At 38.3% G+C, this 25,655-nt stretch overlaps 1 protein-coding gene across 1 annotated transcript in view; it reads left to right on the top strand.

Annotated features, from left to right (window-relative positions):
• Positions 1–673: 673 nt before the first annotated feature.
• Positions 674–25,655, top strand: part of LOC104515015 (transcription factor 12-like) — a gene marked incomplete at both ends in the record, with an annotated part of 113,893 nt that continues 88,911 nt past the window's right edge. Inside the window, one exon of the mRNA XM_010158842.1 lies at positions 674–746. Coding sequence (XP_010157144.1) covers positions 674–746 — 73 coding nt within the window. The remainder of the gene's footprint in view (positions 747–25,655) is intronic.

The raw sequence follows: 25,655 nt of genomic DNA, 5'->3' as shown, positions 1-25,655 counted from the left end.
AACTTTGATGGCTTGTCTAGACTGCTGCAGTACCAGCTGGGTCAATTGGTTTAACTGGTTAAAATCGGGCTGACCCAGTGATGGCATAATCTAATCATTAACATCGGTTAAGCTGGCGTGTGGCACTGCTCCTCTGGTGCTTTTTCCTTTTTAAACAAATCGAAAGGAAATGTAATGCCCAAAAATAAAAAAGGTTATTAATTGGTATTTTGTATGGTGATTTTTGCTTAGGATATTATGGGTGTTTTCTGTGTGATGATTAAGAGATTTCAAAAAGATGCTTGGCTTATAAACATGGTAGAAAACTACTACCTCTCAAAACCTGCCTTTATCCAGTGACTTTAAACTCACAGATCATGAATAAATAGATTTGGAGTAGGAAAATTTGAGATATAACTATTTTAAGGTGCCATAGTAGTAGTACGTCTCCTTTGTATTTTGAGTTGTGCTCATGTAGAAAAGAAACTGTAGTGCAATTAATACATTTCAAGGAGTACTTCAGATTGTGGGTTTTATGGCTCTAAATGTGAATCTTACATTCTGTTTATTTTCTAGCAGAAAAATGGATCAGATAATTGTTTCCTATTAACCTTTCCTTAAAGTTTATATTAATAATTTAGCACAGAGTTTCAAGGCTATTTTAAACACGTGTTTTTTTTTTCTTGTTTTGCAGATGTTTTCCCCACCTGTTAATAGTGGGAAAACCAGACCAACTACACTAGGAAGCAGCCAGTTCAGTGGATCAGGTAGGATGCATCTGACATATGTAAAGTTCGTGTAACTAGGTCTTGGTGTTTTAGCTTAGTGTTTGTGTGCTCAAAGTATGGTCATCTTTCATTTGTGCACACTGTCATAAGGCATTCAGATTAACCAGAAATGTGCTATTTTGATCTGACTTTATCACACATTTTGGTAACTTTAAGCATGATTTTCTTCCATGTGCCTTGGGCTACTTCTCCCAGTACAGTGAAGCGTTCAGTATCTCTAGTCATACTGACATGCAAGTTGCCTGTTTATCTCTTAGGTGAAAAAGGAATGGCTTCTTTGTGTTTGTTTGTCTGATAAAAATCAAACTTACCTGTTCAGTTGAAGTATTTTCTAGCCTCTGTATGAATGAGGAAAAAACACTGAAGTAAAATGCCAAATAATGAAATGCTTGTGACTCAAGGATGTATTCTAAAATGCAGTTCTTCAGGAAAATGTAAGGCTAATACAATTTTCTAGTACTCCGTAGCTTTCCAAGTCTTGACAAATAGAATTCTCATGTTGAACCAGTGCGTATGGCAAACAAGTAACTGTGTGTGTGTTGTATGTTGTGTGGCTTCAGTGTCTTGTCTTTGAGGTCCACCCGAAGGCTGTTTACAGAGACTTTCAACCTAAGACTGCAATAGGAAGTCAGTGCAAATTTTAAACAGATACTTTGTATCATTCTTGTAAAGAGTGTATTTATTGCCACTTACAAAAGAGAAACTGAAGTAACTCTTTGCTAGCTTGTTTTGGTCTCTCCTCATGTATGCTTATTCTCTGAATGCAGTGGAGTGGTGTTTCTCTTTTTATGAATACAAAAAAAGTGATGTTTGAGTTTTTAGTCAAGGTTAATGAAAAAAATTGTTTAGAGTGCCAGGAGAAGAATGAAGTATTTGTTTGAAATTGTGCAGTAACGTTGCCTGTTTGCAGCTTACAGTGTCAGAGCTGTTACTCTGAGGGTCCGAATGACACCTTGCTTTTTAGTGGCAGTGTAGAATTTCAGTTTTTAGGAGCAACTTTAAAACTTCTGAATTCTTTTATTCTGAAAACTCTTCAGAGGACATCTCCCACATAGAATTTAATGAAAATATGTAGCAAGTGTTGTAATAAGAACGTAGTTAAAGAAGCATTTTACTTCTTCTCTCCTATAATATGTAACTGGTTTTGTCTTGCTCTTTGAAAATATGTCCTCTTTAAATCATGGGCAATAACAAGATAGCAAATCCATATGCAATGTAGATAATTCTTTTTTAAAAAAACCTGCAAATATTCAAGACAGTTATTTCTCAAAAAATTTTTCTTTAAGAGACATTCAGGCAGCTAGACCATATGGGAAGCACAACATGAGTACCTCATCCCCCTTTCCCCTTGCTTTTTCTGATTGAGTAGAGTAGAATAATCTTCTGTTGAATAATAAAGCTTTCATTTTTAGTTTAGCTCTTAGATCAGTCTTCGGTAATGCAACTTTGCCCTGTTTGTAGGTCATGTTTCCCTTTCTTGCCTTAGATGGCTCAGGAGAAGGGAGAATGCCAGAATGCTTTGCTGTTTGGGAGATGGCAATCATGAGCAATACACTGCAGCTGTCAAACAAGCTACCACCTCAGCTGAGTTCCCCTTGGAAAAGACAATGGAATATAGTTGTGGGGTTTAATTAAACACATTTCTTCTTGTAGAGATTCACTTGTTAGTGGGATTATATGCCCTAATTCTTGTCATGTTATGACCTAAGCCTTGACCTAGGGGGATTACTCTGCAGGGGTGGGAGGTGACCAGTTTCTATATTAGTTGTGTTCGGAGTCAGTGTCAAGTATTGTAGGAAGACTATGTCAAGATCATTGACAAAGAATAGACATTTAATTTCTAGTCGTCTGATTTAATTGTGATCTTGCCTTCATTTCAAGTGTTCTGTAACTCATAGAACAAAAAATGTTTGATTTTTTTTTTTTTTAATTGTTAGAGGCTACTTTTTAAAGAGAAAAGTTAAAGGAGGATTTATTTGTTCCTTTGAGCTATCTGGTACTGTAAAGCACACTATGCACAGATGCCTAAGAAGTACTTAAAAAATTTTTTTCTTTGACTGTGGAATGATGCTGCCTCTCACAGAGGCTTTGTGATTTTGATGGCAGTTACAGCTATCTTTGCTGTTAAACTCTGTTGGTTTAGTTTTCTGCCGTCTTCACAAGCATGTTAAAGGAATGTGTTTTCCTTTTCCTAATTGGAGTAAGAATGTGTGTGTGCTATTTTAGAGCCTCTTTTTCTCATTTAAGTTTAAAGTAAACAAATCTGAAATCACCTTCCCTGCCACCCATCCAACCTATGAGTGGCGATACTGCCTAATGGCCCCCATTAGGTAGGTGAAAATCAATTGCTTGTCTGCTGGCTGTTACACTGTATATTTCTGAGAATTCTGTTTTAGAAGGAAGGAATGCTCATGATGCCTTTTCCTTGCCACCTTCCAGTCCCCCAGTTTAAAAAGACAAATTAGTTGTTCAAGGATGGTTAAGTTCTATTTATTTTTCAGGTGTGGCTTTGAAATGCTGTTAATGCTAGGGTGTATGATAATAATTCTCATCTAGGAATCTTGATCTGGTATAATTCTGCAATATTTCTGTTGAGTATGCTATACAAATATATGTGCAAATGGGTTGCATAAATAAAACAGCTAATGTGGCTAATATCTATAATTTATAAGAAAACAGTGTCACGGATTAACACAAATGTGTTTTGGTTAAAAGATAGCTGCACTCTGGTGTTGGGGCAGGCTTGCTTTTTGCAGGTCAATCAGTTATGAATGAAAGCTGCAGATGAAATAAGTGAACTAATCTGAGATACCACAGTATCTTATGACACTAAGTTCTGTAAGTTGCTGATAAAGTCAAATAACTTGGTCAGACTACTGGTGAAATTAAACATATGGGAAAAGTAACCCGATATATGAATCAGTGAGTTAAGCCACAAAATATTCCTTGTTGTACCTGTTGTAATTACCTCGTTTAAAACAGAACTTACCATTATTTTCTCTTCCGAAACGGACTTGTGAAGATAAAAAAAATTTCAGTCTTAGAAATCATAGGAGGAGAAGGCAAAGGTCAGAGAGATGCTCTGCTGGTCTTTTAAATCAGGCTTTTTTGTGGATTTTATTTACTGTTGCAGTGTACTGTGTAGCTGCTATGGTTAATAGCAGTTTTTATGATTTACAGTGAAATTTTACTTTGTTTTGCTTTTGTCCAAACTACAAAATGTATGCCAATACAAACCTGGATGGCTACCCATTTTGCCCAATGCCCTTTATTTATTACAGTAACTTAATTCAAATCCAGGCACTCACCATAGGCAATAGTAGTGCAATTTTCCCATGGTTCCCAGTATGTTTGATCTCAATTCAATTTTTCCTGTGGTTTTAATTTTTTAATCTCTGTTCAGGTACCCTAAAATAAAACCTCCCCCCCTTTTGTTTTATTCTTTTGTATAGCACAACTTAGAACATATCTGAGACAATATTTTCCCATGTGGCCTACTAGCTTTATGTTTTGTAGCCTCCTCATTGTATCAATAGCATTGTTTTTGCATGTGGATGTGCATGGTATTAGGCAAAAGGATTAACCAAGATAATGTGGATGTCTAACACAAAACAGTTAGAAGGAGAGGTGCAGTTCAAGACCCAAGTCCTCCAAATAGGACACTTTTCTTGCCTGTAAGATTCCTCTGAAGCTCAGGAAAAATAAGTAAACACACTTGTGTGTGGACAGCATTGGGCAGAAATCTTGTGTGTACCCAGACCTTCGCATGCTAAACTTAATGCAAAAAACCTTGTGACGGTATCTGTGTTTGGCCCCCTCTTATGCGAATTCAAGAGCCCTTTCCACTTCTGTCTACTAATGTACTGAGTTGGTAAGGAATGGATTGGGATAGGCCACTAATTAGTAGCTTGATGCAAAGGCCATTTAAGTTGATAGCCTGCCATTAACCGGGGTGTCCTTAAATTAGGGCCATATGTCTTCAGACTGGACACAATGGCAATTCTTTAGCAGGTCTATTAAGTTACCAAACAGTGTTTCCAGAATTAGGGAAACCTGGCTTGATTACTGTTTGTTGGTCTTGTAAACTCTTATTTCCTCTTTAGTTTTGCATCAGCAGTTTCTTGTAAAACAAACAAACCAACCCCAACTAAAAACTTGGGAGAGTTACCTGGATGGGCTACGTTTCAAATGCTTCACAAGCTTTGGAGTGAGGGGGCACACTTAAGTCTGGTAGCAAAGTCACCTGTTTCTTCTTTTTATCAGAACTGTGATTCCTAAGGAGAATCAATTCTCTGATGTCATTCTTTGTGGGCTTCTGGTGCAACCTCCCATTGAGGTGTAGGAATGCTGCTCCTTGTCCCTGAATTAAGGAGTTGATGAGAGGTCCTGTGTAGGCACTTAGTCTTGTCCTACAGTGTGTTAAGTCATGACAGACTCTTCTAAATAAATAATAATAAAAAAGGTGGAAGGCCTATAGTTAAGGAATTTGGTCTGTATTTCTCTTTTCATCCAAAATATTCTATGAACCTCTGTGTTTTTGTTGGCTGTTCAGAAGATAAGATCATTGTGTGTTAAATGCTGGAAATCCAGGGTGGCCTGTTAAACTAAATATTGGGTCATGCAGCTATGTAGCTTTTTTATTCATTTTCAATATCTAGTTCCTCTAGCTGCATTAAAAGTGAACCAGCAGATTTGGTACCCTGGTATTTCTTCTTGGGTCTGAGGGGTGCTAAATTCTGTCCTGCTCCGAAGAGCCTGGGAAGACTTGTAGAAGCCTCATGCTTGACAGCAGAAGCTCCTGTAGCTTTTTTCCTGTCTTTGTTGGGGAGACAATGTGGATTACCCTCCAAACGAGCCAGACGCAGGTCAGATGGAGTTGCAGTCTGGATCCCTTGCCTATTGCGTTTAGAAGCTCAGTGCTAGCAAATAGATGACTGCAGCTTGCCTGTTGGCAGCCTCTGTGTTGGTACTGCTCTTTATTTTCCTCTTCCTGTCCCTTTGCCTTTGCAAAGATAAATTATCAGACACTCCATGAACAGTCTTGAAGTACAGCATATAAAAAGGCTAAGTAACTGCTTCCATGTTCCTCTTTAAGAAAGAGGAGGAAAAAAAATGTTGGATGAATGGAGGGAATTGATAACCCAACTTTAAAGCAGACAGTTTCTTGAAAGGTGTTTGCACTCACATGGATATTGAGTGTTTTTTTGATTTAAGAAGAAAAGACAAGGAGGAAGGAAAGGAGGCATTACTGTAATAGCTAGGTGTTCTGAATCTAGTTTGGTGAGCACATGAGAAGTAGATGTTCATCTGTCATTTATTGCCATTGGCTGGGGTTTGAATACCACAAAAGGTGATGGTGTGAACCTCGTGTCAATTGGTCAGAAATTCCTTGCTGCCTTCCAAATAGGTAATTTAGGATTTTTAGTAGCATTTGGCCTGTCTTCTGTTGGGAGATGCATGTGACACTGTTAAGGGAAACTGTAATTTGTAGTGTATTGCTATGTAGAAAGCATTCTTTCAAAAAGTTCATCTTGTATTTCCAGGCATTAGTTTTCCCTGGGTGAGAGCAGTGATGTGATCACTGTTTAAACACAAGCACAGCACCTAACCTCCGCTCCCTGTATGAACACTAGTGTCTCGCAATGCAAGGAAGATTTTTGCAATGTTGGTTTTGGGTGGTTTCAGTAGGTATGGAGTCCCAGCAGTGTCTTGTCCTTTCCTGATGGGCGTGGGGCACCTCCCACTGTCACCCCTCGGCCCCAGCCAGTAGCTCTTGGGTCTGCCAAATTTTTCTGATCTGCTGCAAGTGATGAAGGGCATCCAGATGCTGTGGAGAGTGGTCTTAATGGCATGTGGGAAGGAATATGATTTGAAATGGCCTATGGCTGTTTCTGCATTTACCCAGGGAGCAGTGTTGATGTAAATGTAAACACAAGGAGTAGAGGTTTGGGTGCAGTGTAGAAGAATCCAGAAAAGAGACTGCGGAGAAATTGCTTGTTAACTGAGGATTTCTTTTCCTTTCAAGAGAAGGATAAATGAGGTTCTTGCATATTTATGTGTCCTGTAATAGCAGCTGAACCTGTACTTAGTCCCTTAATTACTGTACAACTTTGATCATGTCAGTAGATTTTGTGAAGGTTGGGGATTTTTGGGTTTTGTTTTGGTCTTTGGCAAGGGAATTTTACCTTAAAAGCTTGTCATTCATACATACATGCCAAAGTTCCCCTTCACCCTACTTCTTTCCAGCTGTCACAGGAAGAGGACTTCACCCTTTAGTCATTTTGCTATCAAGTTCATATGACAGCTGTTTGTCTCGGATATTTCTCCTTTATCCATAGCTGAGCCTGTAGATACTGTTACACAATTTCTCTTGCTGTGCTATATACTACATGGCAAACAGTATTTTCTTTAAGTTGCTGAAGGTATAGTGTAATTTTTCATGGTTACAAATATTGTGTGTCTTATGAACAGAAAGATGTGTAAGGCGCTAATATAATACCGTATCACTTAGTAAGATTATAGTTTGTGGGGACTGTTTTTCAAATTGAAAGATGTGCATAGACTTGAGTAGTTTACTAGAATCCTTCAGCTGACTTCTCCTGACTGAATAGATGTGGTGGTTCTTTGCAACTCTACCACTGAGGGATTATGTTTTTGGGGAATAGCACTAAAGCTTTATACAGATTCTTAAATTTCCTTAAATTTTAAACATGGTAAGAAAAGGAGGAAAAGTATTACTTGAGTGCATAATTATTAAAGGACAGGAAATGTATTTTTAATATTTTTTCTGTCTTAAGAGGTGATGGCCACTCTTTCTATTTGTTGGGTTTTTTGTTGATACGCAAGTCTAGAAGTCCCCAGTTCTACTGTATACTTCAACCTGAAGAGTTGGAGGTATTTGTGGACTTTTTAAATACCACAATCCATTATTTACTAGTGGTTGAAGGGGCAAGGGTTGTTTTCTGTTATGAGTCTAGAATGAGATAATGATAAATTTTTTTAATGTCTTGAATGAATGCCTTGTTTTTTCCACTTGTAAAACAAAGCTGTGTTTGTAAACACAACATTCAAAAACATAAAGGACATACTTTTTTTGGTGAAGATGTTAACTGAATACCAAGAATGATCAGAAAGAGCAGCTTTTGTTATATTTAATAATATCTCACTGTCTTCAGAGGATAATCAGGCTAATCAATCTTTAGGACTTTGTTAGAGTCGTCTTGTATGCTAGGGATGTGACTTCTTGGTTTTATTTTGAAAGGAGGAGCTGAAATTGCTTTAATTGAAACACACTTCATGTTCCTACTGATGTCATGCAGAAAAATCTCACTTGATGACATCAAAATAATTGTTTCTGGTGTTACAAATAAGTGCCTGGAATGGGGGGTGGAAGAGACTTGATACCAAGGGTTTACTTTACAGCCCCGTTAGTAGGGTAACGCTCTCTAGGAATGCTAGTAAAACCTTAGCATAAAACTACATAAGGTTTATCTTGGACAGAAAAGTTGTACTCTTCTATATTAGTGCCGTGGAAAACTGCAAGAACTGCTTGTGCTATAGAATTGCATTATAAAAAGAAGGTAAGAAGCATATGATTTTGGTAATACACACCCTTCCTCTTTATTGGTGAGAGGAAAATAGGTAGATATTTTTACATATAGCTGACAGTTTTGAGTAATTTTTCTTTCTGATGTAGATCTTGTTTATTGCCAGGGACCCAATTTCTTGCTCCTGAAGTTCTGCAGAAATTGCCTATATATATTTTTTTTTTTCTGTAAGCATGTGAGGTATTTATATTACACTTTCTGTGCCAGTTGTAGCTGCAGAAATGGTGGTATCTCCGTGTCTTTTATCAGGTTGTTGGTTATGTGGAGCTCTAGTAATAAGCTGAACCACTTGCTTCTGCTGTTTGTCCTTTGCATGAACAGAACTGCAGGAAGCGTTTTGTTTGTGCCTTGTCTCTGAAAGAGCTCTTGGCTGATGAAGGTGGAGCAGTGGTAACACAGAGAAACTTAGTCTAGGTTAAGTTTTGTATAGAAGTGTATTCTGAGCCTGGAGTTGTGAAAATCACATTTTACATTGTGTATTTTTTTTTCCCCTCTTAGAATACAAAGATGAATAGGCAGAACTAGTTGCTTAAAAAACCATACTCAGTAGAACAAAATCCCAGTTTAGTCATTTCTAGTTGTGTACATTTTGCTGGTAAAATACCAATGAATATCAGACCATGAATGTACATGTTGGGTATGTTAAATGAAACTGAGTTCAAACCCAAGTTTACCCTTAATTCAATATAAACAAGATCTTGGCATGTAGCATTAACTGGTGTCTGTATTTATTCTGTTTGGAGTATGACCAAAATATATTGCTAGCTTTAATATGTGTATCATTGTCTTCGGAAAGTGAATTGATTTGTAGTCCTCCTCTTTTCCATGGTCAGGTTTTACAAAAAACACTACTGTGTGCTAAGTTTTTATTTTCGGTAAGACTTGGAACTGTTCTAAACACTCAAGATTTTGTCTGTATGTGCTATCTGCATTTTTAACATCTGTCTAAAAGTCCAAAGTAAACTGTTTTTTCTACTTGACTGAGGCAATACAAAGGGAACCAGGCAGATGATTTACCAGAGCATACGACTTCGTGGATGTGATTCATGCCTATTAGCTTGTAATGTGTGAGAAAAATGTAAAAGTTTTGATTAAAAGTAACGTTGCTTTGCAAACTTGGTTCCTCTAATTCTGTTGGAAACCATGTTTAAAGCCTAAAAGATGTAGATAAATCTATGAAGCTACTGAATTTCACATTTTGCGTGCTGCAGGGATATCTTGTAGCCAAATATCTCTTGGATTTTCTACTGGGTTGCATTAGTGTTAGTAGGAAGCTGTGGAGATAAATATGCTTGAGAAAATCCTGAAGTATTTTTAGTCTTCTGTAGGAGAATGGGCTTCACTGTTTATATCTTTATTTTTTGTTTATTTGAATGCAAGATCCTATTGTCTTGGTGTTCTCCCAAGAGCTATTGTGACTATTGGGTGAAATGATTAAGCCAGACAGCTTTGCTTGTAGGACAAACATTTCTTATGTTGTGGTCTTTCGATGATTTTCAATGCGCCACCTATCCCGTTCCAGTTTCTTTATGCAGCAACTTCGTGAGTCATAATCCTTGCAAAAGAACACTGCTTAAAATAATCACTGATTGTTTCTTTGCCATTCTGTTCACTGCCCACTGCAAATAAACAAGAGCAGAAATGACAATATAATTTAATCCTTTAATGTTTGCTTTTGACGTGCAAAACATTCTCTTGTAATAGAGAAGTAATCCATAAGGAGGGTAGCTGCTCTTTCATCTTCCTGAATGCTAAATGAAGCCAATGCTTTTATGAAGAGATGGTGATTTAATGAAGATGACCGAGTTTTGGAGTAATGAAAAGCTTTTGTATATTTCTAAAAACGATGTGTGGTGCTGACTCGGGCAGAGCTCAAACGCCTGTCTTGTGCAGTGTGCCTTTGCAAGGCTAGCGCTTGTGATGCTTTGACGCAAGGTGACTGAGTGGTACGGTAAATCAGAGATTTTTCCCTTCATTTGATTTTATAAAAGGGATACACATCTCTGCCACTTCATGTGTGTAAATGCATGTAATGTCTGATGTGTTCTCTGCTCTGGGTAATGCTTTTATTTTGGTAACCTTGAAAATATCTCTGATAGCGTGCGTGTTCCCTTGCCAGAGGGACAGTAATAAGCACACAAAAAATTCAGGAGCATGAGCTTTGTCAATAGTAGTCATGAAAGGAACTAGGAAATAGGTATTTTTCTCGTAAGTGCTCATAAGGTGCTTAACTTAAAAAGCTCCTCAACCGGGACCAAAAAAAAATCCAACCAAAACAAAAAACCACAACCAAAATCAGCCAAATGGAAAAGCGCACAAAACTCAATAAAAACTCAAACCAAAACCTGTCTTTTTTTTTTTTTCCCCCCCCTTTCAGTTGTTTCATTCACTAGTTTATTTGGAATGTTTTTTTTTAAATCATCTGTGATATGACTACTTGGAAAGCAAGATAGACCATGCCTGATACTTTGAATGGGAGCAGAGAGAGGCTTTAAAGAATGGGAGACCATATCCTCTCCAGAATGTGCTCTCCCAACAGCCTTTCAGGCCTTCACGGATCAGCAAAATGGCCTTTTATTTTTCCCTCTTTAAGTCAACCCCTTGAAAGTGGGAAGTAGTCTAAGTTGATTGAATCTTTTCTTCCACCAGGATTTTTAAAAAGATTGTAGTTCTTTACGAGAAGATTGTACTTGTATGTTAGTGTTCAGAGTATGAGTGCTGTACGGTGCAACCAGAAGTCATCCTAAAGGTTGTTAAACTATTTTAGGGTTGCCAGGAACGTAAAGAATGCAGCCACGTAGTTATGTTTCTCTTTGTGTTACAGGAAATATAGATCTTGCCTTCTGGGGTGAATGAACTTAGGTGAGCAACATCAGGCTGGTGTTTGTCTACCGTTTGAAAACTCTCTTGGAGGGCAGAAATGGATATGTAACTCTAAATTTCCTTCTTACCCTTTCAAATGGCTTGAAATACTGCCTAGTTCCTCTGCAGAGGTACACAAACTCTTTGAAGTGTAAGTGATAGGTGGCATGGATGCTTGAAATCCTACATGTTCGGTGAGCAAATTTGAAGATATTGAAGGCTGTGCATTTGTGAATACAGTTCTGACTAGAAGGTGAAGCATTGCAAGAGATTATTTTGTGATTTTTTGAGTGATGCATTAAAACCAGGGTTTATATTTATGCATGTCCATTATACTCATTAAACCCACTTTATTGTCAAGATACTTGTGGAATACTGACTTCAATCCTCTGCTTATTTACTATGTACTAGCATTTCCTTTTCCTTTTCCTCCTTTCTGTTGGGGGAAACTGGGATCACAGAGGAGGGAAGTGCCTGCATATGGGAGATGTTGTGTAATGCGATTTATATTCTATTCTAACGCTTATTCCTTTTGGCCTTAGAATAGTCTGTGTTTACCTTAAAAAGTGAAGGGCATGTTTTCTCCTAGAGGCAGCTGTTTATTAGCGGGTAAGCTAAGTGCCCTGTGAGCTAGCTTCAACCCCTCCATTTTGTACCTTACATTTCTGCGGCTGAAAACTGGTTTGTGTACGACAGTGTGACTTGTGCTGCAGTGAGGAAGCAGTTGGAGTTTGGCCATCTCTCATGTATGTGTCATAGGTTGTCTCCGAATTGGATAGTGGAGAACATGCTGTTGCCATAGCAATGAAAGTCCTTTTGAAGGCAGGATTCTTGGCAGAGCTGTTGCATCTCCTAAAGTGCTTGGTGCATTGATCTGAAAGTACTTTGTCAGTATTAGCCCGTAGCTGTAGTGAAAAAGAGCGGGAAGGATAGATTTCTTTAAAATACGTTATATTCTTGTTTTGCCATCTAATCGTTGGTTGAACACCCCGTTCATAAAGCTACAGCTTTTAAGATTTTACATGGTGAACAAATTCAGTGTTTAACATACTTATCTGGAATGCCTATATAGAGCTGCCATAACAGCCCACTAGTGTTTATTGCAAAAGTATTGCTGTATGACTTCCCTGGTTTCCTGTGGTGCTTGTCCCTTCTAGTACTTTGAAAATACAGTTTTTGAGTTGCCTCCATGATTTTGGTGACAGGAAAACAGTTGTGTAAAAGCACTCCTTTGTTCGTAATGCCTTTCAACTTGATGTTTCCCTTTTTTCTAAGTGAAATGGTTACCTTGTTCCCATATTGTTTATATTACAGAAACCAAAATGTGACGCTAAGGGGGGAGAATCACATGTGGGGATGTGTAATTCCGTAGTTATTTGGAAAATACACCTTATGTAGGATTCCTTTTTCAGCAAACATGAACAGATCTTAGTATAGGTATTCTCCTCAGAGTGTGGTCTTCTTACTGAATTAAGAAGAGGCTGTGAATTTCTTGTGTCCTATCAGGTGTATAATTTTTTTGCTAAGTGAGGTTTTCTTTCCCAAGATGAAGTGTAGGAGTTCAGAGGCAACTTGCATAGCACAGATACTCTAGACAGCAGTAACATCCATTTCTATATGTGCTGTGAGGAGGGAGTTGATTCATTTCTTTTCCTTATTTAAAAAGATCAGACAATTTTTTAACTGAAGAATGTAAAGAAAAAGTGAGAATTATTTTAAGTCTCTGGGAGGCAATTTGTTAATACTTTACAGCATATGCTGTCATGTGGACTGGGATTTCCTTGTCTGAGGGTTCCTTTATTGCTGAAAGAGCCTCTGGAAGAGCAGAATTTTGATGTTACCTATATAGCTCGCTCTATCCTTTGCATCTTTTCATGTAACAGTCTTTATCACGTTCTCTGAAATAGTAGATTTAGATGAGAATTAAACCAACGCTTTGTTCTTTTTTTCTCCTTCCAAGTGAAGGCAGGGAAAAATGGAATAATTAATACTTTGTACTTGGGAAGAACTTTCCGCCTGCTGTAGCAGATGTGTGCTTGTCCCACGTTGGTGATCTTCCGCTTGGGTTTTGTTTTTTAATGCCTGCCCCCTCTTGCCCCTTCCTCAGAGTCGGAAGGAAGCATAGCTTCAGGTTGGCTTGGCCTTGGGAAGCGTTACTGAGCTGCTGCTCTAAGCAGTTCAGACAGGACTTGCTACTTGCAGTTCCTACATGTGTTGGTCTAACCTGGATCGACAAGTCGTGGTGTAGGTGACCTTGGCATGGTGACCAGAGCCTGTGCCAAGGAGAGGTCGGCATTGATTGCACTGGGAATGTGACCCAAGGGAATTCAACTCTGCAAGGTGTCTGCTTGTTGTTGTTTGCCCTTTTAGAGCAAATTTAATGCTGCATCAGCAGACACGTGCACTGAGGCGCTCTAGCTATCCCTGGGAACGAACACACCATTAATAACCCTAGTTTCCTAGTTGGTCTCACTGTTTGGGGGGAAAAAAGGTCTTTCATGGCTCCAACAAAACTTCTATTTATGTGTCCTTTTAGCCTTTGAGTCAATTAATACTGATTGAGTAGGCACTGTTTTTTGCGATTGTGGCAAAAGGTTCACTGAAATACATTAAGATAAGCTCATTGTGTTCTGAATATGTAAATATGTATTAATACTGGCCTGATTTTGTCAGGCTTAGTGAAGATAACATTTAAAATGAGTTCAGTGTGAGAAGTTAGGTATTTATCTTTTGAAATTCTAATTCTGAAAGAATGTTTTACTTGGATGACTGATTTCAAAATGAAAGGAGCAGCTCATGTAATTCATGTAACAACCTTCTGTCTTGAGATATTCAGTAATTTTCAATATCCTCTGGTTTTGTTTCCATCTCTGCTACCGTTTTGTCACGTCTGTTCAATTATATGGAACTGAATTACGAACAGAATCCAAACTTCTCAAAATGTGGTATTTTTTGTCTTAATGATTTTTTTCATGAAAATTGATATCTATAAGTTCACTAGGAATAGCAAATTCTAAGGACACATTATTAATCACTTGATACTTAGTGCTGTTATTTTTGTAATTCAAGTAAGATAAAGCAGTCAGTGATATTTCCATCAAAAGCTTTTGCCGAGATTCTTGCATATTGAGTGTTAAAGGACATAGACAAGAGGCAAAATTTCAGTTCTGTTTCAATTTATTGCTGTATAGTTCCCAGGTCCCTTTGTGGAACTGCTGCTTTTAAAAAAACCTTCTCTTGTCTGGTTTCCTCAGTTGTAAAATGCAGCCTAGCATTCCCATTGTGGGAGAGACAGTACGTGTGTTTGAACTTGCGCAATTCAGGGACATGGTGGACTTGAGATGGGTTAATAGGAATAACTTCATGTGACCTAGGCAGAGTTAAATAAGCTTGCACTTCTTTTCAGTGTTAATATCCACTCCCTTTTTCTGTGTCTAATTTCTATGTATCTGCTTGTTTAAGTCAGTCTTTTACTTGTAATGGTTTGGGGTTTTCCTTTTTCAATTCAGTTCTTACTGTATCTACTATACAGCTTTTTAAATGGAAGTTCTGTTATTTAAAAATGTGGAAATGCCAATTTCAGTCTAGAACTCGCAGCAATGTTCTGGAAACTGTTTCGGCACACCTTCCCAGATGACACATGCTTCTTGTTTCTGTCAATTTATTTGAATCTTATCCAAATAAAAAAGCACAGATAAATATATTTGCCTAAATTTCTTCAAGGAAGAAAATTACTAGTCTAAAAGGTTTTCTGATACATAAACAGCAAACAGCCCTGTCCGTAGCTATTCTTTGTATGTAATGGATTAAATGCACTTTGACAGCTGGATATATGTACCAGTGTCTAGCCTATGGCCATGATCTAATAATCATGTATATGGTAACAAGTCGTCTAAAAAGATTCAGTAATCAAGTGTGTGGGTTGGTTTTTTCTTTCTTTGACAAAACCTACTCTGACTGAAACAAGAATTGAGCCTGTGTTAAATCCAACTGCGTTTGTAACTGTGCGTGTATTCTGAATGCTTAATAAATACCCTTTGGGATGTCGTAGGCAGAACCTGTGCGTTAACAGAGATGGGAAAGCTAATTGTGCTACAACAGCATGTGTTTTAAAGTTATGAAACAAATGTGATCTAACCTAATGATCATGAAGAACTTAGTTTCAAAACATTAATTTCTTCTTCCCCTGAAGTGCTTTTTTAACTTAGTTGTTTCCTCCTTCATGAAGGTAGTTGTATACTGTTAAATAGAGCCTTTTGTGAAATAGGTGGCTCTGGAATGTGAGGGGAGGTGTAAGAAGCACTGATGAAATACAAGTTGAAGTGGAAGACTTAAAGCACTACAGATATTTTGAAAACATATTTTATTACATGCTAACAGTATGCTTTGGTCTCAATTATGGTTGAGTAGTAAAACCTACGCTGTATGTAAATATCCTTTAAGAGAAAAACAAATGCCTTGGCACACAAACAATCCCCTGCAATGTGAAATTGAAGTAGTGTCTTTTGCAGACTAGCACATTATGACTTTTGTGTTATATTTGATTCTAGCTTCTTGGAAGAAAAAGCTGCTTTTCTTTCTGTAAACCTCAGTAAAATGAATGGGGTTGGCATCAAAACAAGTGTTTCAAAAGAAGTGAGCACTGAGTTAAAGTTTTTACTTTAAATAGAATTTCTGATACAGCTATCAGGAACTGTGTTTTAGCGAACACTGAATAGGGAGACTGTGTGAAACAATTCAAGGCATTAAACATGCCTTTAGGAAGGTGAATTGAATTGTTCACCCCAGTTTCTTGGTTACATTTCAGCGATTTCTGAATGTGATACTTGTCATGAGGCTGCTCTTGGTCTTTTTTTAATGTCTACTTTCTCAGCCTTTTGTAGCTCAAGTGATTCGAGGTACTTACTATTAAAATTCACACCAGCTTTTACGAGGAGCAGGGTGTCTGTACAGAAGCTAGGATTTGGGGAGACACAGAAAGCCAGGGGAATCAGGAGGTGGAAGTATCTCCCAGGGGAACCCAGGGGTTAGATTTGGTTGAAACTGTTAGTGTGGGAAGGTTATTTGCTTTTCCATGTGGCTGATGTGCAAGAAACCTCAGGGTTTCTTAACACTGTATTTATTTGTTGTTCATGTGCAAGGCGTACCTTTGATCCCCTGTTGTTTTGTTATTGTAGATGGATGTCTTCTCCTCCCTGTTGTTGAAGAATATTTGTCTGAGTTCAGTGGTAATGGCACAGAATATGAAAGCAATGTTCATATTTATTTTGGCCGGTTTGTGTTATTCAGAAACTCAGAACAAAGCTTAGGAGCATCAAAATTTGTCAAGTGTTCAACTTTGAAGCTGGGAAGTAAAGAACTGTACTGCTTGGCTCCTGGCGTTCTGTATGCAGACGGCCGTGTCCATTCCCGTGTGCTCACTGCTGTGCACTACCAGATCTCTTACTGGTGTAGGTAGCTGGGGCTGTGTTCTGGTCTTGCTGTGGAGTATGTCTCAATTGTTTCTTTTGAATATGAACTTAGTTCTCAATTACAAGGGAAAATAAAGATCAGCTGTTAAAGAATAATTGGTTTTTTGTAGTAGTTTGTTAGTGGTGCTGTTTCTAATAGTAAGTATTAATGTCTTAATTAAAACTATAATTGCTGTTGGGTAACAAGAAAAACAGTGAAGTTAGCTTCTTTCACAGAGGATAGATCTGAATTTGTGTGGATGTTCATCCGACATGTAATTTTTTAATTCTATTTGGTCATTTGCATTGTCCTAGACTTGCGTTTGTTCGTGTCATTAATATAGCTAACTGCTTCTAGGAGCATGTGATTGCTCCAGGCATTTGTACAATATGAACCAAATGAATGCCAAGTCCTGAATGCTGTAGTCTGTGTTGTGTTTTTCACTTTGAGTTAAGCTCTCTAACGTGTCCCTGGGCATTTTGTCTATCAGGACATTTCAGTAACTTTCTCTTCTGTTGCTGTTCCTGGTGCTGTGATTTTTTTGCTACGCTGGTGTATTGCAGTAATGTTTTGTGTGTGTATAAGACAAGAATGCAAGATACATGGAGTGGGGTGGATGTAAATACTAAGAATAGTGAATGTGTTCTGAAATAAATTTTGATTCACTGCTACAGCATGTGTATTCTTCCACAATGCCTCAAATGAAGATTGTCATAATCACCTTTGAGCAGTTTCAAATCTTTTTCCTTTTAAAAATGACTTGTCTTAAAGTTTCTTCTCACATATATATATTTATGGAAACGTACAACTGAGAATGCAGTTGGGAGGCATAGCAGTGTCTACAGTCACCCCTGAAGCAGTGACAGATTTAGTGTTTTGAGACTCTGCATTCTCATGGGGCTAGGAATAGGCTCTTAAATATGTTTTTAGCCTGCTTTTTCCTCTGAAGCCTTATGACTGATTGACTTTAAATGTAGACAGATTAAAAGAAAGATAATCATTTGTTTCTAGCCCTTTTGGAAATTATCTTTGAAGCACACAATATATAGAACTAATTGGCATGCATATATGATTATACTATTGAGAATGATAGTATTTCTTCTTAGGAAGTAAGTTAAACTTACTCAGATAAAATTTGACAAGATAGCAAATGACTTGATTTCTCAGAAGTCTGGTATCTTTTCTTTGAAAATCCTGGGCACCTTTTGGTGAAATGCAAATTTGGTATTTTTATCTGCTGTGTGAGGGCTGGGTCTTTATTTTCCCTTTTTTTTTTTTAAAAAAAAAAGGAGAAATGTAAAGCATGCTCACACTCGTGAAATACTGTGTTGTCTTCTGCAGCAGTAGTAATGAACAAACTGGAAGTGAAAAAGCAGCAGAGGTATCTGGTGTTCTGCTGCTGCTGGCAGTGCCATACTGGTCGCCCCTCCTCTGAGATCATGCTCTATCAGGGTGTGTAAATGGGCCGAGGCTGTGATGTGAGCCTTCAACTCTGGTATGATCTCACTTCTCAGGGAAAGCAATCTCTCCTTAATCTTCGTTTATCCAAAGCGTTTTTAGTCTTTGTGGTTTGATTGTTATCTCTAAACACACATGTAGTTTCAGTGAGCATTTGGTAGTTCAGGGCATTTGTTAATTTTTCTCTACTTTGTCACTTTCCGCCTAGAAAATTTTGGGGGTTTTCATCTTCTTTTAAGTTCTGCCCAGTAATCTAGTGTTAGTGTTTATATTTCTACATAAATTTATTCCAAATTATCACAGCTTCTTAGAATACCTTGTCCTTAATAATTTAAGAAGCTTGCTTTGTTCTTGCTGGACACTCATACTTTGGTGGTCTTCTGACATTGTTCTTAAGCACTTTGAGTTCTTCATTCTTGATTATTTTTTCCTGACTTCAAATGAATAGATAGAGTATGCCCAGTTAATTTTCCTTGTTTTCCAAGACTTGACTTAATTTACGTTTATCTCAGTTTAGTAAAAGATGTAACTTCAGTCTGTTGGACATGTCAGTGATATCTGTATGGGTAAAAATCAGGCGTTTATTGATGTTCCTGATTAAGTTCAGGGGTTTCATTTGGATGCTGTATAGGCTGCAGAAGAAGTACTAATATTGTAAAGGTCCTACAAGACTAAGAACTTTATACTTAATATAACACACTTAAAGAAGTGGCATTAGCTTTACAGGACAGGATATGACTGTTGGAATTTGGTTCAGATGCTGGATTAACAATCCCATACTATGTATTGAAGCAGCTTGCATGCTGTCAGTTTTTACTCTTCTCTTCCTGCTTGTGTGTAAATTCACATGGTCATATCCATTTTGGGAGTGTAGCTGTGTATTCTAATTGTCTCGGTGCCATAACCTTTTCCTTTGAGGGAAGGTAAGTCTGTGGATTTCTGTAAAGGGTGTGGGTGAACGCAAGTCATTGGCATAATGGCTCCGATTGTGCAAATAAACCTTCTGTAGCTGACCCACAGTGACCAAGCCTCTGTCTGGGTTTCTTCCTGCCTGGACTGATAGGAGTCAGTCTGGCCCAAAGCCATGTGCTTGTGCGGCTGGTGCTGCACATGCCGTGGGACTGGGGTGGCCTTTCTGCAGTGAACAAATCCGTTCTGCTCCTTAGCACCAGCCTGGTTTTGATAGCAGGAGGAGGCTCTTAGGGTTTGGCTGTTCGGAGTGAATGAGCTTAGCCAGGATGCCAAGGGTTTTTTGGGGGTGGAAATTCAGGTTCAGAGACTTTGTAATCTGCCTATCCATAAATCCATTCTAATGGCTCAGGGCAATGCCAGTTATTTGGAAGGTGTTGCCTCTGACTTTTTGTATCTGTTCAGTAGTCATTCACTCTTTTACAAGATGATTCGTAGGGAAATAGAAGGCCAAGAGAGGTGTGCTTGCACAGCCTGTGAACTGTTCTCTGTTGCTTTGTGGACAGGCATGCGGCCTGACATGAAGTGCCTTGCAGATGCCTGTGTGTGCAAGGAGAGAGCTGGCTCGGTTCTTACAGCACACTTCTCAATGCATCTCTAATGTACTTATAATATGACTGTTCAAGTGTCCCTGTGCTGAATATAACACATTTTGGTCCTCTTGTCTTTTGGCTTTTTTATTTTGACTTACTTTTTGGGGATTTTTATCTCTTATCTCTAGTGCTCCTTAGCATTAGAGTTTGTGAAAGTGGTCCTAGGAAGGCTTTTGTGCTCATTTTTTTAAAAATAAAAATTAATAATATTGCATGTCCATAAAAAATATTTTCTTTAAAATGTGGCTGAGGCTGAGAATAGAGAACTTGAACAGTAAATGTCACGATAACACGGGGCACAATGTAGTGAAGGAAGTCTTGTCTTGGCAAGCGTAGGTATTGCGGTAGCAGCTTGCTGAACGTGCCTACGTTTCTGTGAATGTGACTTCCCTTTCACGTTGCCAGTGCTGACTATGGAGGTACTAACGGGTAGTAAGTTGCTCCATATTATTAACAAACAAAACCAAACCCCCTTTTTCCTTATGCAACTTATTCAGCTGTATGCATCTGGTTGTCTGTAGTTTTAATGAAACAGAAAAATCCTTTTAGGTACTTCAGTGTAGAGAAAGAAATTTTTCTTTATTGAGTAGGTAGCAGCAAGAATGGGTGACTAGCCTGCATTAGAGTATCCTTATTTCAGTTCTTGTTCCTCAGCAGGCTGTGTGCATTGCACATGCACAGTGACCTCCTGGTAACTCTTGTCTGTGTATCTACTAGTTTAAATTATCTTAGGATTGTTTTCTTTCTTGGAAGGATGCACATGATGATAGAAGAATAGCTGTGTGGGTATGTGGTGACTGTGAGGTTAAACGTGCTCAAAAATGCAGAGGTGAGGAAACAAACCCAAATTTTCCTGCTACTTAGAGGTTCACTGTAATACTTAACTGCTGTGTACTGGTAGAGGGCATGTGGGATGGGAGGGCAGGGGTGTTGGGTTTTGGTTTAACCCTCTTCTGTTTGCTGCCATTACTTAAATATCAAGAACTGGATCCATTAATCCATTATTTAGTCTGCCAGTTTGCTTTTCCAGTAGAAGATCATAATATTCCTTTCTCATTGGATTTGAAAAAAAGAAACTGTTCTGTACTGCATTCACTATGCATGTATGATTACTGATTTCTTCTAGGGTACTTGATATGTGGCTTAAACTTTCCAGCCATGTGCTATTACACTGCAAAATGCTGTCATTTTGAGACGTGAGGCTTGGAGGAAGGAATAATATTTACTAGATAAATGCAGTATTATCTGCCTTGTAACTGTTAAATGGATCACAGAAATTGCATCGCTACTACCCTAAAACCAGTCACTTCAACATGGCTGTTTCATAATAGGTGTAGAATTTTGAGATGTATCAAAACCACACCATTCTGTTGGTGTTTTAGGGACTAAGCTGTGTCGCAATACCTTCATTATGAGCTTAGGTTTGTCTTCCGGATAGTATGTAGTCATCAGGCTTTACACTTCATTTATAGAAAATGCTTATGAGCACCTTTTAATGTGCTGTAATCTTATTAAGCCAAGTTACTGGTGTTTTGCGTTAGGTTTGTTCTTTGTATCCCTTTGTGCTGAAGGATATAATAATGATCATAAATAGCTTTGACTATTCTTGATTTTAAAGAAGGCAAGATACCTTTAGAAGTACTTGAAATGTATATTGGTATCACATTTGGCTGTGTACAAACATTAGTGCTCTGCTATGTGTTTACAGTTCTTCAGCATCTGATTCTGTTCTATTTTCTTTTGAATTTATTATTTTGGAGACTTTATTTTCCATCTAAATATGTTTTATGTGGTAATATCAACGTCTGTTCTTCAAAGGTAGAAAGTAGTTTGACTTTCATTAGAATATTTTTCACTTACATCCTTGAGACTTCTCTGTACATCCTCCTTTAACAGCTCTTGACATTGCTACCTCAAGGCGTTGAGCCAGCATGTGCATTCTCAAGCGAGCAGACCTGACTTGGAATCCCAGACTGCTTGCTCGAGGAGGCATTTTGCTCAGATCCTTAGGGCAATGTTGACCTTGTCTTTCTTGAAAATGTGGCACCTGCTGGCTAATCATGAGGTGTCTGGAGGGAGTTTGGAAGAGGGTACTTTGGTCTTGGTAGGCTGTGATATGAAACTTGGGGTTTTGAGGGCTAGAGCTAGGACTTGGCTCAAGGAGTGGATGGGTAGAAAACAAATAGAAGTTAAGATCCTTGGGGAAAAAAGCACTGTTTTGATCTATCCCTGATGCTCTTTATTCAGATCTTGGCACTCATAGTATGATTTTCCTTGGTGTTTCCCGTTCCTTGTTTCCTTGGATTGTGCTGTAGAACATCTGGACTGCTTGTATGTAGAAGTAGTACCTCAAATAGGTGATGTTAATTAAAACCAAACAATGTTAACTTCATTATTTTGAAGCAAATGATTACTTTTTTTCTAAAGCAGCCTAATGTGGAGGGATCTCAGCTATTCTGTAAGTTGTTAATTTTAAGTTGGATAAAATGAAAACAGACCAAGGAAAAACTCTTGTCTACTTGCAAGGTCAGTATATAAAATGCTATTCACAGCTTTTTATCTCATTTTGTAGTTTTATGGTCTCTGTATCTAATGAGAAGTGATACATTTGGTAGGGAGCAATGAGTTTTCATGCTGTTATTTCCTGAAGATGGCTAATACAATACAAAACCCGTGTTTGTCTTTTTTGTTAGATTTACATAGACTTAATCACAGCAATTGTACAGTTTTGAGCCAAGAGTGAAAATGAGCACAAGGTTGTACTTAAGCAGAGTTTTTCTCTTTAATTGTATTCTTTTAGTAAAAGGATAAATATTCAGCTGCAGGAGAGAGCAGGTTGTATAGAAAGGATGGGAAATATAATTTGTATTACTTAAAGGTCTAAATCAGCATTTTTTGGAAATAAGCATGGAGTTAGTGTTACATTCTAGACTGCATTTAGTAGGGTAAATTGCTTATAATTCTGGAGGCACTGATCCTGATAGGAAAGGATGATAATTAGTTTCTAATATGGGAAAAATTGCTGTTATTAGCTGTGCTCCACATGTTTGCTTCCCCTGTGGCATTCCTTGGGGTGCAGCAGATGGATGAACAAGGGGCAAAGGTAATGTGTGCCATGATCGGCTGCTGCTTTTCCCCGGGGATACTTCTAGAATGCTGATCTCTTCTTTTTTCCTCTTTTTTTTTTTCTCTCTTTTCAGCAACTTTGCTGAGATGTATCAGAATTAATTTATGGTGTTCCTCCTTTATAATCCATTAATGCCATCATTTAATATTAATATATTAATGTCTGAAAGGATGGGCTGTTGCACGTGTGCTGATATCTTAAATCTTGAAGTCAATATCATGCTTAAATACTTTGCTCTGTGAGGTTGTGGCATTAATAGTCTGATGCTGCCCGTTACTGTGCGCTGGTCTTTTGTAACATGATCAATGCCATTTAAGTTGGAAAATGGATACGATTGTGGCACCTGGACGATGTAATGGAGCCTGGTATTGTAAAGAATTGTCCTTTCTATTTAAATCTAGCCAAGTAATGTCTGCTCTGATTTACCTTCCTTTCTGCTCTTGATTAAAATGTAGGCAGAGCTTGTGTGAGTGGTTTTGGTTATTTTATTGTTTTAAAGCCAAATCTATTCCAGGTGGTAATGGAGACCACCTTCCCTGTTTGCCATCCAAAAAGGCAGAGTGTTGCTTAGGTAAGAACAAAAAGAGTCAGACTTTCCCACCCTCGGGCTTGGAGGAAGGCTGGCATCAATGCAGCAGCTCTCACCTGGGGCACAGCTCAGTGGGAGCAGGCAGCCCTGCCTACCCCAAGTTGTTCGTGGGCCAAGTGCCTGCATGCTCCAAGGCAGAGGTACTCTCCTGAGAGCTTACCATAGGTGCTTTCTGAAATGATCAGGTGGAGGAGAAGAGGGCAGGGACCTGTGTGTGCATTTGTGTGCACATATGCTCATTATTAAAAGATATTTTCTTTGGTGCTTTTCAAAGGGCTTTACTTTGTTTATATGTCTCTTATTTTTCCTTGTCTTTTACTTCCTCACTCCTCATCCCAACCTATCTCGCTGCCTGAGTTCCTAGAACTCCTCTTACTTGTTTTGCAGCCATCACTTTTTTTCCCCTGGCCCCTCTTATTTTTATTCTAGCAGTCATAAATAACTACGGGTGTTTTGTGTTTCAGTCGAATTGGGACCTTTTTAAATATAAAAAAAAAAATCTGGTGAAGTAATTGTTACCTTTTCCCATCTTTGCTTCCGAAGATGGATGTAGTAGGTGTAAGAGAACTTTAAACTTCATGTATCAATTGAAATTGTTTTGCATGCAAATGCTGCATGTAATATTTAAGTTTGTGTTACAGTGATACAGGTATGGCACCAAGTTCCTCGATTGCAGGTAAACTTACATCCATCGGTGTAGTCAAGGCTGATCTTTACTGTGACACTGTTTTCACATTTTTCATCAATTATCTCTTTTCCAATACTTATACTTACAGTGAATATCACATGAAAAGCAATTATTACAGCATCAATCAGCACAGGCATCCATTCACAATAAGAAGTCCATGTAAAAGTGCGTATACAGGCTTGTGATGTCTTAGTCCTTTAAAAAACCCCAAAACAGCTCTGGAGATCTCGGGGTGTGTCCTTCTGTCTTGGTCAAAGGGAAGGGGATCTTAAAATGCCTCTTTCAGACTGGGCTGTAACTGGTTAGCATTGTTCCTGTTGCAGACTGGCTGTCATTAGCCAGTGTAGAGAGGTACTGATCTCTGTAAAGGAACCGTAGGATCTATTGCTGTGGCTATTATTTTGTGGAAGACTATAACTCCTCTTTACTGTTGAACAGTGCTTATGGTGTGGGTTTCCCAGGAAGTTGAAAATGGTTGCCTTTAAGCAGCAAAGTCTGCACTTTGGCTTGAATGTCAGCTCGTGGGACAGATTACAGCAGCTTTACCTTTGGAGTGCAGTGTGCAGTGGCCTGGGGCACTGAGGTCAGTCTGTGGAGTTCAGTGGTGCTCCCTACTCATCTTGGTGTGCATCGAAAGCTGTCTCTTTCCTTAGATCTCAGATTGTTCTGAAATGCAGTGGGAACTGACCACCTTTTGCTGACTTATTCCTGCCCCTAAAGGCTGCTTTGGTGTGTTGAAATAAGAAAAACTATGTTTTACTAGGATTACTAGAAGAGATTAGTATGAAACTTCAGATCACCCTAAAAATGTTGAATATTGAGACTCCCTGAATTGTCACACAGGAAAAGTACAGAGTAAAAACCAAGCCACTGCTGGTAGCATTACTGTTTTGGCAACTGGTTGTGTATGTGCTAATGCCATAGAAAACTGCTAAGTGAAGAGAGCAAAGGCATCTAAAAAAATCCCCACCCCTAAGAGTAAAACAAGTAATTGGCTTAAATTACTGGATTAAATAAAGTGGAATAACTAATTAAGGAAAACGGAAGTGTAAGTAATTAAAACAGTACTGGTTTTGGACTTTACAACTTAAATGAAGTAGGAATCTCAGTCAAATCTCCTTTCCATCTGAATAGCTAGAGTAGTGATGGCTCAGCACACATGGATGAAACTGCAGTTCATTTAAGTTTTCCAGGTAGGAGGGAATGAAATGAGATGATGAGATGCAGTCTTAAAAGGAAGAGGAAGGGCATGTTTGCTCAACCGTTTCAAAGATTGTGGGGCTTCGTTACGATTAGTGAATGTTCTCCAGGTCAAGATCAAATTGTTTTTACTCTTGGTTCTTTTCAGATGGTTTTTGTTGGCAACTGAGTCCAAAAAGCTTTTGCTGAATTTGGCAACCTGATAGAAAACAACCTACCAGAACATCTTCCTTTATTGGGAAGAGAGAGAACTCTGTTAAGAGTTCTTTATAGAAAAGGACACATCAGTTTGGAGAGGTTTCTGCAAAATGTACCTTTTTGTATCATCATTTAGCTGCTGAACT

This window comes from Eurypyga helias, unplaced genomic scaffold (assembly GCF_000690775.1).
Source record: "Eurypyga helias isolate BGI_N326 unplaced genomic scaffold, ASM69077v1 scaffold14719, whole genome shotgun sequence".
NCBI lineage: Eukaryota > Metazoa > Chordata > Aves > Eurypygiformes > Eurypygidae > Eurypyga > Eurypyga helias.
Note: the sequence above shows the minus strand (reverse complement) of the source record. Positions and strands in the feature narration are given on the sequence as shown.